At 36.1% G+C, this 17,790-nt stretch overlaps 1 protein-coding gene across 1 annotated transcript; it reads right to left on the bottom strand.

Moving 5' to 3' along the window:
* Positions 1-1,484: 1,484 nt before the first annotated feature.
* Positions 1,485-13,990, bottom strand: kcnk1b (potassium channel, subfamily K, member 1b). Its single transcript, XM_051126347.1, has 4 exons — positions 13,274-13,990; positions 7,780-8,175; positions 4,027-4,266; positions 1,485-2,758 (listed from the first exon to the last, which is right to left on the bottom strand). Exons 1-4 carry the CDS (start codon positions 13,626-13,628, stop codon positions 2,724-2,726), a joined length of 1,026 nt encoding a protein of 341 aa, XP_050982304.1. The 5' UTR covers positions 13,629-13,990; the 3' UTR covers positions 1,485-2,723.
* Between the last annotated feature and the right edge of the window lie 3,800 nt (positions 13,991-17,790).

Raw genomic sequence — 17,790 nt, 5'->3', positions numbered from 1 at the left:
TGAATCTCCAAGTTAATGCTTAACCAAGACTTTAGAGGATAAGTTTACTTCCAGAACAAAAAAATTACACAATTTACTAACCCCCTTGTCATCCACGATGTTCATGTCTTTCTTTCTTCAGTTGTAAATTGTTTTTGAGGGAAAACATTTCAGTATTTTTCCCCATATAATGGACTGCTATTGTGCCCTGATTTTTAACTTCCAAAAGGCAGTTTAAATGCGGCTTTAAATGATCCCAAATGCGTTTGTAAACAATCCCAGCCAAGGGAGAAGGGTCTTATCTAGCGAAACGATTGGTTATTTACATAAATACAATTTAAATACTTTTTATTCTCAAAGACTCATCTTGCTTTGTAGACAGGAAGGCATCAAGGCACGTCTGAATATAAATTCGATTTCACTTCCTGTCTACAGAAGTACCTTCTTCTAATCGAATTTTGAAGGCATCATCCCACAATTCTATACGTTCCATTCCATGACGGTTGAGCTAAAAAAATAAATAAAGATGGCATCTGAAATCACTTTTGATGTTATTTCTAGTGAGAAACCAATACTATAGTATCTAAATATTTCTTTAGTTATCATCAAAACTCATCCCATTTCATTGTAGATCATTAAACCGTTATACTGTCTGTCCGAAATCAGTTTTATGAGGTGCCTTCATGCAAAAACACTGCCTGCAAAGTCATTGACTGAAAAGGCAGCGAGGCAGCAAGTCAGCTGTCTAGGCTTTCGGACGCAATGATTTATTTTATTGTGATGTGGTTAAGATTGTGGTTGTCATACGCTGTCAAATATGGCTTTATGGAGCTCAACAGCTCTGGCCCAAGCTGTGATATAAACAAAACCCTATTGGCTATTTAAGGGGACATGACTGCTTGATATGTCCCACGGCCACCATCTTTCAGTGTCAACTGAAATGACGTCAAAACAGAAAAATGCTGCGTGTTTTAAAGCAATTAAGTGGACCTTTAGAGAATTAGATGATAAAAAAAATGTTTCCAAGACTACTGATGCAATTCAGGACTTTTATCTATGGAAATGACAACATTTATTCAACAGTCTCTCACACACAACTCAAACAGAGATCATGACATTACGCCCTCGTGTATTTCTAAACATACTACTGATACACAAAAAATTAAATATTTCATAACAAATACATACATGATTCTGTGCTGCGCTGATACAATGTTAAGACACTGTAGCTGATCATAGAGACTCATGCAGCAAAACACCAAGGGCAAATAAGCACAAAGAATCCAGCAGTGACGTCACAGAGCATTTCATTATTTACACAATAAAAATGTCACATCAGCACATTCAAGTTCCCATGGCCTGAGCTCAGATTCAGCATGTTTATGGAATGTAAAAACAACACTACCTGTAAATTATCCCTACGGTCAGATACAACAGCAGTTCAAATGAGGCCTGAAAACATTCAGCTTTTATTCTATTGTGAGAAAAATGTCATGACATTCTACTGCGGTGACTGATACAACACAAGCAGCAGTACAGTGTGATCTTCCAACGGGACCTTAAACAGTAGTCATCAGTCTGCGCCTACAACAGTCATTCTCATAATACAAACAACAAGCATTCGATTGTAAACAACACTTCAAGCATGTTTCAAAAATAGAATTCATTCCTTTTATTAAATAGCCTCAAAAATGTTCTGAATCCAAACAGTTAAAGATCTGGATGATCGCTTTATACAGTCAATTAGTCGATAATACTCAACCACAATTCAGTAATCCTAGATTTTCGCCAAACCTTTTTTTTTGGTATGTAACGGCATTGTGCTGGATCTCAGCAGCTTATGACATGGACACATGGAGCCAGCCATTATTCGACCTTGGATTCAAAAATCCATGTAAACTGAGACTGACTTACTCTGTCAAGCATTTTAATATTTAGACCAATGTAAAATATCACTTTCTAAAATAAGAAAAAGACATAGCATAGCATGGATTTCCCTTTAAACGTATTTAAAATATCCCTTAAGATAAATGTTACCTTATTTTAACTACATGTGTCATCATAAAGGTCTAATGACTCCCTTTTGAGCAGGCTTACTTTTTGTGCTTCTACACTTATGCTACAGTATATGCTGCATTATAGTGCATTATGGTCTTAACAATTTAATTCATTAGAGGAATACAGCTTCATGAGAGACTAGTAGTAGTTTCTTTTACCACTAGCAGCAGATATTCTGCAATCTTTCTCTAGTTAAGCTGTTTGCAAGCTCACAAGGTAGATCACACGAGTCGGAAATAAAACTTAACAGATGATGGGCAACTAACTATGTTTGATGTTTATGAATTTCTGAAAAGGTGAATCTTGATTCGAAGCTTAGATCAGAAGTGCTTTTCGATGTAGAGTCTATTTTTGAAAATCTGGACTATAAAAGAATATTCTAGGTTCAATCTTGGAAAAGTTAAGCTCAATTGGCAGCAACTGTGGCGTAAGTTGATTATCACAAAAAAACAGTTTGTCATTATCATAAATCATTTTTTTTTAAGGATTTACAGCAATGGTCCAGCTGTCATAATTTTTTTCCCAAGTCGTTCCAAACCTGTATGACTTTCTTTCTTCTGCTGAACGTAAAAGACGATATTTGGCGCCGACAGCCTTGTGGGCAGCACCATTGTGCTTCGGGTGTCCCGTGTTCGAAATCCCGACTTGAGGACCTTTCCCGATCCCACCCCCTCTCCGTCTCTCTCTCACACACTTCGCTTCCTGTCATGTCTGGTCTGTCCTATCACAACAATAATGCCAAAAATAAATCTTAAAATAAATAAAAATAAAAATAAAAAAAAGATAAAAGATGATATTTTGAAGAATGTTGGTAACCAAGCTATTTGTGTTCCCAGTGTCTTTCATTGTATTTTGTTGTCATTACAATGTAAGTCAATGGGAAGTGAAATTACCAACATTCTTTAAAATATCTTTTCTTGTGTTCCACAGAAGAAAGTCAGACATACAGGTGGAGGGTGAGTAAACGATAACAGAATTTTAATATATTTTTAAATGTTATTAATTCCTGTAATCAAAGCTAAATTTCCAGCATCATTACTGAAATTATAGAACTTAATACTTATATATATATATATATATATATATATAAATAAAACTATATTTAGCAACTTTCTATATATACATTATATATATAATGCTATATTTAGCAACCTTAAATTAATCAAAAGTGATGATAAAGACATTTATTACGTTACAAAAGATTTCTATTTCAGATAAACGCTGTTCTTTTAAGCTTTGTACTCATCAGAGAAACCTAAAAAAAAAAATTACTCAGGTGTTTTCAACATAATAATAATAATAATAATAATAATAATAATAATAATAATAATGTTTTTTGAGCAGCAAATCAGAATATTAGAATGAGTTCTGAAGGATCATGTGACTGGAGTAAGGATGCTAAAATTCTGCTTTAAAATTACAGGAATAAAAAGGAATAAAATATTTTAAATAGTAAAAATATTTACATAATACATATTTTTATATGTATTAAAAATCATTTTAATACACATACTATTTAGGTCTTCTGGCTTCACCATTAAAATAGTGAGTATTTTAGTGTTTGCAGATTGGCCATGTTCATGTCAACAAAAAAAAAGGAGAAGTGAACATTTTTGTGGTAATCAACATTATGCCACAAATGCTATCAACATTACCTCTACCATTTCCGCAATCTCAATTGGCAAGTACATACTAGAGCTTAGTGTGCAATTATGTAGGCTTTTAAAAGTATTTTGCCGATATAATGGGGCAGCCTAAGTGTGCTAATGATCACTTACAGATATTCAGCCAGTGGACTATTTTATCACATCAAGAAACAGGAAACCAGACTGGCATGGTTTTGTAGAGGGCTGTTAAAGAATCTCAAGCGACATATTCAAGTACCTTTCTGTATCCTCATTTCCAAGACCCTTCAGCTAAAGATGTCAACCTCAGTTAAGAGTTATGTAGATGGAAGCTAAAACATCTATTTGATCATGGGGTCATCACCTCCTGGAGAGGTTAGGACAGGAAAGTCCACAAAGGGTTCGGTCTTGTCTTCCTGGGGCGAGTTGATGGTACCGTCTGGCATAGAGCTAAAGGCCAGATGGTCATGTTCCATGATAGACAGGCGGTCCTGGGGCTTCTCCTTCTTCAGATAAAACATCTTCCTCAGCTGCTTCAACTGCTGCAGCTCACAGAAGGTCTCCAACACCACCAGCATAGCGATCAGGCCGAGGAGGAGATACACTGTGGGACACGAAGGGAAGAAAGAAACAGAGAAATTAAGGAATGTAAACTTCTCGTTGTGTTTATGACAACTTTTGAGTTTAACAGTATGTTTGAACTCCAACATTTCTCTGTTTGCTCTTAATGTATTGACATAGAACTTATTTTTAACGTGATGATTTCAGAATAGATTCCAGCGCCAGATCGCATCTTATTTAAAGGGGTCATCGGATGCCCATTTTCCACAAGTTGATGATTCTTTAGGGTCTTAATGAAATGTCTATAATATACTTTGGTTAAAAATTCTCAATAGTTGTGTAAAACAACACCCTTTTTACCTTGCCAAAATCAGCTCTGTAAAAATCATCCCATTCTGGTCGGGGCTGCTTTAAATCCAAATGAGCTCTGCCCGCCCCACCCCTCTCTTCTCTCTGTGGAGTGACGAGCCTGTTTACTTTAGCCGCGTTTAGCTGCTAAACTTGCTAATTAGCACATTATTAGGAAAGGCGATTCATAAAAAAAACCCTTATACTCACTTCTGCTGTAAGTGAAGCTGGATCACGAATGATTCACGCGAACATAGACGGATATATGTAGATCGGGAGGTGCATTCCCTTCACAAACAAATGTTATCTACTGCATCTTCAGCTGCTCAGATGTCGGGAGTAAATGACGACCACTACGTTCATTATTACATCCATCCAGCAACACAACACCTCAATCGCTCAATCTGAGATATTCTTGTCTAACTTACATCCCTGCTCCGGCATCAAAACATGGAGGTTGGACTATTAGAACTGATTTATGGTAAGACACCAGCGTCAATCAACTATCGTGGGAGCGGCCTCTGTCGGTGTGACACCACGACGACAGGCATCTGACTATGGCTCGAATTGAAAAAGGGGATATTATTTTTACAGATTAATTAAAAACCACTGCATGGATTTTTATCATTATAGGGTAGATTTGTACATACACTGTCAACACACATTAATGTTCAAACAACACGTAAAAGTGAACTTAGCATCCGATGACCCCTTTAATAGAAACTAATGTCTCATTATTACATAAATGCGGTGAGATGTTCAAAAAAGTAATGGGGACAATATCGACCCTGGCAAAAAGTGGTGGGGATATGTCCCACCCACTCCACCCGTAAATTACGCCTATGCGTTAATGAGAAGACTAAAAAGACGAAATACTCCAAGGCACTCGTGTAGAAAAAAAAAGCCTTTAATAGACTGGGTTAAATCATTAAAACAATTAAAAGTTGTTGAGAAGACTAATTTTAAAAAGTAAGTAAACTCACACATTAGATATAGCCACTTTGTTACATCAAAATAAGACTTATAACGGCATGAAAACATGATCCGAAAAATGAGTAATCGATTAAAAAGAATAGCTAAACATAAGTTCACCAGTAAAATATAAGCAGCGGCTATTTGTACTAAGTGAAAATAGAAATGGATTATATTTACACTAACTAAAAATCGCAGTATTTTTAGCAACATGCTATTTACACTTAGTGCAAATAGCTATAGATTCTATTTATAGATTCTATATGTTAAAATAATAGAATTTTATGCTATTTATACTACTTATTGCAAATAGTGGCAATTATTTAACGTACTGAGTGTAAATTATAATTTTAATTTAAATGATTAAATCGATGCCAGCTTATTGGGACAATAAAGCCCTCCCTACACTTACCCTAACCCTACCTGATACTTTTTTTTTTTTTTTACAACTTTTTGATTATTTCCTTCATTTTTATTGAAAACGAATGCCTTTCCGATGTGATTTTAGATTTGAAAAGTGAGAGAAACGAGTTTGGCAAAAGCGGATTCGAACTCGGGTCGATCGTGTCAAAAACATTGCGACACGCGCTTTGCTATCTGCACTGGAGCTGCAGATTGACAACTGTCTTTTGTAGTGCTGACTAGCCCAATCACACTTTGGTGAGCGGAGTTAGTATAAATAACCTCTGCCAACAAGGCGGGCTGTTTACACTTAGCAGAATAATAGACACTCCGTAAAATATGTTTAAATTATTACTATCTTGAGTTGATATTTTGAAATAAATGTAAAATGTTTAAAAACGCTAACATACTATTTATACTATTCATACTTGTCAAGCTATTCATATTTGACTTTAATAAACAGGATATTGATTATACTGTTAATACAAAAATATAAAATAGCATTGTTTTGTTCTTTTTCTGTTTATGGAAGTAATGTTTGTTTTACCAAGAAAATGTGACTAAGACATGAATATACATTTGATTTAAAACAACGAAAGAAAGAAAGAAAGAAAGAAAGAAAGAAGGAAAGAAGGAAAGAAAAACTTGGCCTCATTTCAGAACATAACTGCACACCACATGAAAATCACAAAACAACATAAAATAGGTTAGGGTGCAAATGTGTTAATTTCACAGGAAAAGTGTTTATATAAAAAAACAACGTGGGTGTTAAAAAAAAATAGTGAACTCTTTTTGCCACCTCAAGGATCATGAATAAGATTAGTTTAGCCTGCATCTTATCTTTCATTTCAGCAACACTGTAAAAAAATAAATGTACAGAAAGAGTCAGAGCAAAAGCAATATGACACAGAACGTGTAGGCCTCACAAATGCCACATCCTCCACAATCACACTACGACAGCAAATCTTTCTCACCGTCCCCCACATACTGAACAGAACGACGGGACCATCTGCGTCAACTAAACCCACACAAGCGCGAAAGCCGTGTGGCATTTTCATGCATCTTTTTGAAAATGAGAGCTGTACTGCGTCGTAAGTAAGACAAACACTAGATGGAACAGTAGAGCAGCAGCGAAAGAACAGTTTATACTCTTGAATCACACGCACTTCCCTTTTACCTTCCATCTGTTTCTATGACAACAGGCCAGACTTACAAGATGTTCAGATACATAAAAGGAAGTCAGCGGAGTATTTTTATTTTTAGGGGCTGAATTTTACTTACGAGAAGAGGAAGTGAACTGATTGGCATGTTTACTCAATAAAATACATTACTATGAGAAATAAAAACTTATTTAGTTTAGAAGTATAAGGACCTTTGAAGTGCTAACATTTTATTAATGACATTTATTTTATTAATGATCAAACCCAAACTGAAAATGCTGTCATCATTTACTCACCCTCATGTAATTCCAAACCTGTACGAGTTTCTTTTTTCTGTATAACATTAAGGTTGGTAACCACTTTCAATTCCCCATTGTATTTTTGGTCCATACAATGCAAGTAAATAGAAACTGAAATTCTTTGGTTACCAATATCCTTTAAAATATCTTAAAATATGTTAAGTTGAATAGAATTGAGAGAATTTATTAGGAGACGCATTAAAATTATATTAAAATAAGGATATGCATCCACTGTGCGAATCTGTGAATTTCTGTTCTTTCAAAACTACATTCTAATTGTTAAAATCATATTCTTCCCTACAAATCTCTGTACGTCCCAGCATTTTAAATAGATTTAATGCACACCAAAACAAAGCATACTGAAACCAGACCTACCAGTGATGCCCAATTTGTAGAGCTCACGAAACCTCTGGTTGAAGGCCTCTCCAGGAACATAGTCGCCCAGACCGATAGTGGAGAGTGAGATAAAACAGAAGTAGAAGGACTCCAGAAAGTTCCAGTTCTCTTCTAGGGCAGAGAAGATGGCGGCAGGGATAAGGAAAAAACAGGACACAGCCACGACGGCCAGCAGGGTTGCGTGAACGAGGGCCACCAGGGGTTTAGAGAGACCCCAACGTGTATGAACGTACATAATGGGCCGCCACGTGCTATAGACCATGATCCTTTGCACCACAGCCGTGAGGAAGAGAAGGGTGAAGGGGATGCCAATCACAGAGTAAATGATGCAGAAAGCCTTCCCGCCATCAGAGAGAGGGGCGGTGTGACCATACCCTGTGAATTAGAAGAGCGGAAAATGACACGTTAACATACTTACTTCATGAAAACATCCATCATGGATGAGCACATCGTATTCTCCTCACTGCAAAACAAAACCATCCTGTCCCACAGCCATTGCCAGACACAGATTAACAACCAGATTAAGTCCCATCCTGGATTATCAGTGAATTAATCATTTAGTCCAGCTCTGTAATTTCATTTTTTGTTTGTGTATCCTTGAAATAAACTGATTATAATGCTCTCATTTCTGCCCTCAGCGGTTTGATGCCTCCCAAGAGCTCACATCTAATGGACGATCTCACATTATGGACATGAGCAGTCAGGTTAGTTTGCAGGGTCTCTCTAAATGGCTCGGGTGTCTGACACAACCTTGCTAGACGGATTTGCATTAAGGTGAAAAGCCATTTAATAAAGTACTAGGACACACATGCCACTTTTAACAAGAAATGGCCAAATAAAAACTCTTACTAGTGTTAACTGCACTTCTATTTGTTTTAAAAGATACATTACCATTTTGGGTCATCAAAGAAATTTAATTTTATTCAGTAAAGACACTTTACATCGATCAAAGTGACCGTAAAAACATTTATAATGTTATAAAATAGATTTGAATTTTCTATTTAGCAAATTTTTTGAATTATAGTAATATTTCAAAATACTGCTGTTCATTATTGTAGTTTTGATTAACTAAATGCAGCTTTGGTGAGCATAAGAAACTTCTTTCAAAATCGTTTTTTCCTTCTTTCAAAAGATTTTTACCAACTCTAAGTCTCAGTATTAGCTGGCCTAGTTGGATAGCCAGCTTGTATCCCATCCTGACCATCTGAAATCCAGGTTTTGTTTTCAGGGGATCAGATTATTATAGACTTTGGTGGACTTATTTGACTTGGACCAGCAAGTAACTACTGAGCTATCACTCAAAACACCTAGGATCATTCCATTTTTAAATATAACCAAATTTCAGAAACTTCCCTGGCTCAAAATTTTGTCAGTATTTATTTTTCTAAAGAAAGATCAATGTGAATAGTAATAAAAGTCAAAATATTAAATGATTTGGATGTATATTTGGAGTAATCCAGTCATTTGTAGACGGGGGTCAAAATGACAATTTTCACCTGAGATTCGGAGTCAAATTACAGGGGAGTAAAATGACTTTAGAAAGATGACAGCATCATTATATTACTTTTACATTGAGACTGATATGTCTATTAGAGAAATTTGTTGACTTTAACAATCTTTGTTGGATTATATGCAAATGGTGACAGTTTGAAAATGGGAAAAATCACTTTTCAAGTTTTTTCCCAAAGTTTGCATGTCTGTAATTTAAGAAGTATTGAAGATATCTTGATGCCCTTTTAGATTTTGAGTCTTAACAAACTTTCCTTTTGGCATCTCCATTTTTAAGGCCCTATACGGTTCAATTTCAGAGATGCCAAGTGACCAAGATTTGGTTTTCGACCACTGAAAATGGGTAATATTCAACAATCTGGACATGGAGCCGCATTGAGATGCTCATGTCTCTGGGACTAAACTATAGTAGTCAACATTTGAAGTAAATCAGAAAAGATAATCAAAGCTGTCCTAAGACAAGAAAGGGTATTGTTTTGGTTTTGGCCAACTCTGATGAAAGGTTTTGATCCACTTCAAATGTTGACTACTGTATATAGGGCCTTGAAAATGAAGATTCAAAAACAAAAGTTCATTAGGAACCAGAATCTAAAAGCATATTAAGATGACTTTAATACTTCTTGAGGTAAATGCACACAAACTTTGGAAAAAGAATATTTATGGCACTCCTACATGCATGTTCTATGCAGTTGTTTTGATAGAGGGAAACAAGATACATTTCTAGTTTCAACATCATTTGTTCTACAGATATTATTCCTTAAACTAAAAAAGTATCATCTGTATGCAAAGTGACCCGCATTTGCTTTTTGACCACTGAATATGTATATAATTTAACAATTTACTCCTGAAGCTATGTTGAACCATATAGGGCTTTAAAAATGAAGATGCCAAAGGCAACTTTAGTTAAAGGGGTCATCGGATGCCCATTTTCCACAAGTTGATATGATTCTTCAGGGTCTTAATGAAAAGTTTATAATATACTTTGGTTAAAAATTCTCAATGGTAGTGTAAAACAGCACCGTTTTACCTTGTCAAAATGAGCTCTGCATAAATCAACCCATTCTGATGGATTGTTCCTTTAAATGCAAATGAGTTCTGCTCGCCCCGCCCCTCTCTACTCTCTGTGGTGTGACAAGCTGTGCTTGGAGAGCTTGTTTACTTTAGCCGCATTTAGCGCGTTTAGCCGCGAAAGTTCCTAACTAGCACGTTATTAGGAAAGGTGATTGCAGAGATTCAATAAAAAAACTCAGTTCTGCTGTAGGTGAAGCTGGATCACGAATGATTTGCATGAACATAGACGCATTTTTGTAGCCCGGGATGCGCATTCCCTTCACAATCCACTGCATCTTCATGGGCTCAGATGTCGGGAGTAAATGACGACCACTATGTTCATTATTACATCCAGCAACACAACACCTCAATTGTTCAATGTGAGATATTCTTGTCTAACTTACATCCCGGACTGTTACAGCTGATCTGAGGTAAGACGCTCATGTCAATCAACTATCGTGGGAACGGTCTCTGGCATCTGAGAATGGCTCGATTTGAAAAAGGGGACATGATTTTTACAGATTAATTAAAAACCACTGCATGGATTTTTATCATTAAAGGGTAGATGTGTACATACACTCCCAACTCACATTAATGTTCAAACAACATGTAAAAGTGAACTTTGCATCCGATGACCCCTTTAATACCCAAAATTTATAAGGACATTAAGATATCTTCAATATTTCTCGAATTACAGACATGTAAACTTTGAAGGAAAAAATAAAATAAAATTCATTAACGGTCACCACTGGCACATAGGCCTAATGCAACAAAAGTTAACAGATTTTACTAATAGAAATACCAATCTATGTGTAAAAATAATATGATGATGCTGCCATCTTTCTTAAGTCATTTTACCTCGTGTAATTTGGCTACAAATCTCAGGTGGAAATTGTCAATTTGGCCAGCTTTTCAAAAAAAAAAAAAAAAAAAAAAAAAAAAAAAAAAAAAAACACACACACAAAAAAAAAAATTTAGTTTTTGTAGTTCTATATTGCTATGACAATCTATACACAATCAAAATTTGTAGTTGTAAGAGGAACCAAACAATTCAAACCTGCAGAATCTAATTGTTCCATTCATGTGACAATTCTTTTCTTCGCCAAAAAGTAGTCAAAGTAGTTCTCTCTTAATATTCCTTCACTTTCACTAAAATAAAAAAAGTGGTGCCTGTGATGCATAGCGAACCTGTGCCATAAAACTGTAGTCAGTGCTAAGGATTTTCCACTTTCTGTCAGCCTTGTTCAAAGTTTCTTTTGTAGATTAAAAAGAAGATATGAAAATATGATTTGAGCAATATGCATAAATGCAAAGGGGAACTAGATATTGCACGCATGTGGTAACGATAAGAGCGGTAAGGTTGCAAATCCTTCTTCCCTGGCAAAACCATGACAGAGCTTTTACGCATATAGGCTGGCTCACACTTCCCTAAAAAAGTCAAACAAACACTACATTCCATTGTAATTGGGCTTTGTTGGATCTATGTGTTAACCTGGTGATGTTTGCTACAGCAGTGTAAACCAACTTTAGTTAACCCTAAAAAGCCCTATTAAATCTAAAATGTTTTGATATAAAAATTTCTAAGGCCTCTAAATTACTAACAAAACTCCACTAAAATACCTGTTGTTGTTTACAGTCTGCTGCATGTCATCTGATTGATACACTGTAAAAAATAAAGAAAATTGTAGAGTCCGCTTAAAATAATTTGTTACCCTGCTGGCTTAAAATGTTAAGTTCAGTCAACTAAAATAAGTTTATTCAACTTGAAATGTTAAGTTGTACTAAGTAACAACTTAGATATTTGTGTTTGCTAAACTTAACAGATGGGTAAGTAACCCAGCTGCCTTAAAATTTTAAGTTGATTCAACTCAAATATTTAAGTTGTCACTTACTATAATTTAACATTTCAAGTTGAATAAACTTTTAAGGCTGCCAGGTTACAAATGATTTTAAGTTCAACAAATTGTTTTTTACAGTGTAGTTCATACGCATTTAGTAATGCGTTTGCTGTTTTTGTCCATTTAAAAATGTCCACCCTTTTTTTTTTCATAAAATAAGCTTAAGATGAACTTTCTGTTATTGCAAAATAAACATTTACTGGACTGAAGGAATGATTGATTATCCATTTATCTGCAACAAATTACATATTTTAGGTCTGTTTGGGCCTCCGGTATTTCTTTATGAACTCTATAATCACATGATAATATATCGGCAAGAAAACCTGATGTATGATTTATTAAACCTTAATTTATTTTGTCCAAAGGTTCAGTAAATTGTACCATTGAAAAAAATAGATTTCATTCAAATTTCATAAATTTTTTTAGGCTTTACAGAGTTAAAGAAGCTTCGCTGTCTTTCATGTAATAATGGATTGCATGTAGTAGTAGTACATGCTGGGGCTTGTGACAAGGGGTTTACTTAATTTGAAGTTTTATATGTTGGAGAAATACTGAAACTGAAAGTTGTGTAAATAAAAATATATGCATATAGTTCACAGAATGAATAAAAGTGAATTGTAGAGATAATCTATAAAGTTGTCTGTTTCATGTCTGTTTGAGAATTGGATACCTGTCTAAGGTAACATTGCTGTGTTGGGGCAGGTGTTAAATGACAGGCGAGACAGCTTCCCAAAGAGAAGAAAGAAAATTAGAAAAACAAGAACAAAAAGTTCTCTATTATTAGCTGTGGTGCATTAAATTTTTTTTTTTTTTTTTTGAAAAAAAAAGGGCAGGTGTATTGTTTGCAGATGTTACTAACGATACCTTCCTGGAGCATTAAAAATATGGGTCACTCCATGCAAATATCCAGAGCCTTCAAATGGTGCACTATGTACAGTCTCAAGGATGCCACGTTAGTTATTAACTGTCCTGTTGTATAAGTTTATGGCATATATCCGCATTGTTCGCTGACTTACCTGTGGTTGATAAGACGGTGCTAGCAAAAAACAAAGACGAGGTGAAGTCCCAGTTCCAGCTGGCCGACGCGTTGTTGAGAATAGACACCCCATAGTTGCTGGCCTCCAGCGCTTTGGACAGAAACATCTCCAGCCTTTCCTCGGACAGACATTCGTGCTCTTGGAGGAACTGTCGTTTGATTCCTCTGAGCCGCTGACGCAGGAGGTCTTCATAAGGCAGCTCCACCGAGGAGAAAACCACCGCTCCGAATATGAGATACAGAACATAGCCGAGCACGAGAAACATAAAATACCATGCCGATTTGTTGCTCTGTATCAAGCGCACACACGAATTACCGGTGAGGGACTGAAGCATCTTCAGCTTTCCAATTAGATTCGATGATGATATCGGGTCTTGTGGTTTAGATGCGTTTTAATGCGCTTGATTGTACGGGCTGCTCCGAATGCAGCGCGGAGGAGATCGAGCTCAGTTCGTAACGGGGACGTGACGTCATTGGCTCTCGCCCACCAGGTAACATCATCAATACAGGAAAGAGCACACCGAATGGCTGTCTGTGCCAAGTTTAACATCCTCCTACATGATTGCAATCTCAGACAGAAGAGCGGAAATAATATTATGTACTTTGTAATTGTGGTAGCGAGTCTGATTCCAGTTCTGGTTTTCAATAAAATACCTTGATTGTTTTAAAGCAGAACCATTGCCTTTAAAAGCCTGTCGCCAGTTAGATTATATTACACTCTCTGCCAGATATTACTGTGAGTTTTCCTGTTTGTGTTCTCTCTCCCTCCTATCTACTGTGCTCCCCCTTCCTACGCTTTGTTTTTTGTTTTCATGGTGTTAATATTTTTTTTACTCAGCCAGTGTTCGCTGGTCTGGTGGACCCGCTGCATTTTTGGGTTTTTAATTCAACACAATTAAAAAAAAAATGTTAAAATACTCTACAGATGTTTACTTCATCCCAATTACAAGCAATATAAACAGAATTTGTGGCTGATATTTGCCCTTTTCCTTTGTGTGAATTAAAGTCCTACAGCCTAGTGTGGGAATGGCAGGGGCAGAAGCACACAAGTCAAACTTACACCCACTCTCTCTTACACGTACTCACACATAAACACATATACATACTAATAGCAGGCCCAGACAATAGGGGGACAGAGTGAAATTACACAGGACCTAAAATTTCCACTCTTTTATTAGACCCGAACATCTTGTGTGTAATATAGGGGGGGGTGTACAGTGAGTGGTCATTGAAAATTTTTCTGATATGTGACCCTGGATCACAAAGCCAGTCATAAAGGTCAATTTTTCCAAATTGAGATCTATACATCATCTGAAAGCTGAATAAATAAGCTTTCCATTAATGTATGGTTTGTTAGGATAGGACAATATTTGTTGAGATACAACTGTTTTAAAACCTGGAATCAGGGTGCAGACAAATCAAAATATTGAGAAAATTAACTTTAAAGTTGTCCAAATGAAGTTCTTAATGTAAATTAGTAATCAAAAGTTAAGTTTTGATATATTTACAGTAGGAATTTTACAAAATATCTTCATGGAGCATGATCTTTACTTAATATCCTAATTATTTTTGCCATAAAAGAAAAATCAATCATTTTGACCCCATACAATGTATTTTTGGCTATTGCTACAAATATACCCCAGCGACTTAAGACTGGTTTTGTGGTCCAGGGTCACATATGTGTTCTTCACAGAAAATGAGCCAAGGCCAATGAGTATGCATATCATTTTTCTTTTGACAAAACGGGACCCACACACCCGAACACCATACAAGGATTAAAGTATATATAGTTTGAATAACAGGATGCCTCTGGAAAGAAGCTATTCTTCTCCCAGAATTGTTTTACTTCTATATGACGCATATTTTGTTTTGTATGACACACATATGTAACACCTCCCCCTGACAATGGATCTATATAATCTAATGTGGGAAACAATAAACTTGGAAGAAGTTTATGAACATACAATTGGCTTTATGTTCATAATTCTTTCCATGGGCCCATGCAAGGACTGAGAATAGTCGGACGGCATCGAAAGATAAAGAGCTAAGATATTTATTAACAAATGGGGGCTTGTCTTTCCGGGAATTTCAAGAGACAGGTGAGAAATAGTCTTTAGTTAGTTATTCTAGCTCTCTGTTTAAGAAGTGTATCATATTTTCATGCTGTGAATTTACACTCTGCCATAAAACAAAAAACTGCTATATATGTTGTTAACTGGATGAGATTCCTTAAATTTTGGACAGCTGCACAAGATGACTGACCATAGCACAGATTGCTTATATGCAGTTGTGGTCAAAGAAAGAGTCGACTTCTGGGACAGCTGCCAATGGGCGATACAACATGAAGAAAGAAACATAGCTGTGAAAAACAGGAAAAGCTGATGGGTGATCAGCTACACACCCTGTAAGATGAATTTGATACTTCTGGGTTGGGCTAGAATGGAGAAAGACTGAGAAATAATGCAGACATGAAAAATTTGCTATGACAGGCAGACAGAGGAAGATAACTGCATCCAGAGTCAAAACTCCAATGCCCCACCAGGTCCTCATCACCAAGTGACAAACTGGAAGAAAAAGAGACACTGAAAAAGGCCAAAACTTGTTCATCTGACTGATGATATCAGAGATGTTAATTTCTTCCCTCGTGGGCAGGTACTGCATATACAATGATCACTACAGAGACCGCCTCAAATTTTGATTTGTTGTTAATTTGCAACTTTGATAAATCACTGGTCTTATAGCAGTTCTTTGTAATCTGTTTAACTAACAATACACTGCTTTCTTTTAATAGGCACCAGTCCAACCCCATAGAAAGAAGTTAAATGTTTGCTTGATTTCTCAATCAGCTAAAACTCAGACTGGATTTAGAACAGACAGGAGTTGCTGTGAAATACAGGGCTTCTTGTAAAGCTGATAAACAAAGATGTTCCAGGATTCCTTAAAAAAATAAATAGGGGAACAGAAAGGCACGAAGTGTCCAAGGTCAAAATATGGATGGTAAAGCATTGAAACTGGTCACTCAATCTTGATTTAATAGATATTTCTTAGGGCTGAATTTAAGTAATAACTTTAAATTTCCAAACAAATTTAAATTACAAATACTGTCCTACCCAGAGATTCTGGTTACATGATGGTGGTGTTTTTGGCCATGGATCCAAGATCATGCTGAGATCTCCAATCTTTTTAGAGCAGCTCATGAGCAATAGAACGAGATATTAAAGACAAAATTAAGGTGCACAGTCAAATAATGGAATATTTAGAAATTAAAAAAGGTTCTTTTAATTATGGCATGCCTAGACCTAAAAGATTATTTGGACAAAATATTGAAAAATTTGGGGTTCAGTGTCCAACTCTTTTAGTCCAACGTTTAGACACTGTTGCAAGGGGAAAGCCACAGTGCCTACATTTAGTAGCTTCTGTCGTTATCGAAATTGATTTATTAGAATACACTTGGTGGTATTCCACCCTTACAACATACATTCCCCATTTAGTTCATTGTCTTCGGAGGCAGTGACAAAAAGGAGATGATGCTCTGGCCAGAGATGGGAGTGTGAGAGTGTGTGAAAGTGTGTGAGTGATTGTGCACCAAGGCAGACAAACTGCCATGAACAGCTGTTTCCAATTTTTCAAAAGTGGGCATACAAGGTACAGTATGCCCGATAAAATAATGGCTATGGAGTAATTTGGCTAAATATCCTGGCCTGGGATATTTTTGTGGCAGAAAGTGCCACACCTGCGCAGGGTAAAACATGGGAAGGCAGAGCAAGAAAGCTTGCCCTGTCCACCCCACACTTAATTGTTTCCCTTTCAGGATGTCATGATGGACTTCATTAAACTGTTTTTGTGTCGAATGTATGAAATACATTGTGCTTGTTAACATGTTGCATGTGGGCTGAGTGTTTCACAGAAAACACTTGAAAAGCCTGAATAAAAAGGCATGCTTAAGAAATTATTTGATGAATAGTGAGACACTGTTAAACAACAAAGAAATAATTGAGCTGCATTGAAATTCACTCTATATCACTCAGAAGTGATATACAAGGAGAAAATTAAAGAAATCAGATAATAAAATTGTCTGCAATTATGGTCTCTAGCCCTTTCACTTTACTGGTGTTAAGAAAAAAAAAGAAAATGAATTTTTCCTCACAGGTCACCTCAATAAGGATCGACTAGATGATAAGTAAATGTGTTGTCTCAAACAAAAGCATTTTAAGGTCTCCTTTCACAGGTAGAAGTAGTTCTGCTGAAACCAGGAATAGTTTACTCTGCTAATCTGGACTCTCCAAGTGACGGAGCGAAATACATGGCTTCTGTGTTCCCTTAACGTTATTGAAAAATGGTGCATCTTTATTAACACCAGTGATTGAATCAGTTTATATTTCAGTTGATAATAAATAATAAATGTTGAGCACAGATTATGTCTTTTTGTTTTTGGAGGCAGAATAAATTCTGTCCAATTCTGAATAAAATGGTTTATTTATGTATTTTGGCTGTATG

The sequence above is a fragment of the Labeo rohita genome, chromosome 13 (genome assembly GCF_022985175.1).
Source record: "Labeo rohita strain BAU-BD-2019 chromosome 13, IGBB_LRoh.1.0, whole genome shotgun sequence".
Taxonomy (NCBI): domain Eukaryota; kingdom Metazoa; phylum Chordata; class Actinopteri; order Cypriniformes; family Cyprinidae; genus Labeo; species Labeo rohita.
This window is presented reverse-complemented; position numbering and strand designations above follow the sequence as displayed.

Bases quoted from the DNA above. Each gene is read 5' to 3' on its own strand.
- kcnk1b (XM_051126347.1), bottom strand. From the start codon at position 13,628: ATGCTTCAGTCCCTCACCGGTAATTCGTGTGTGCGCTTGATACAGAGC. The intron at 4,267-7,779 runs GTAGGTCTGGTT...CGTGTCCCACAG, and splicing joins CTACAAATTGGGCATCACTG to TGTATCTCCTCCTCGGCCTG. The intron at 2,759-4,026 runs GTGATGACCCCA...TTGTTGTGATAG, and splicing joins TGTCCTAACCTCTCCAGGAG to GACAGACCAGACATGACAGG.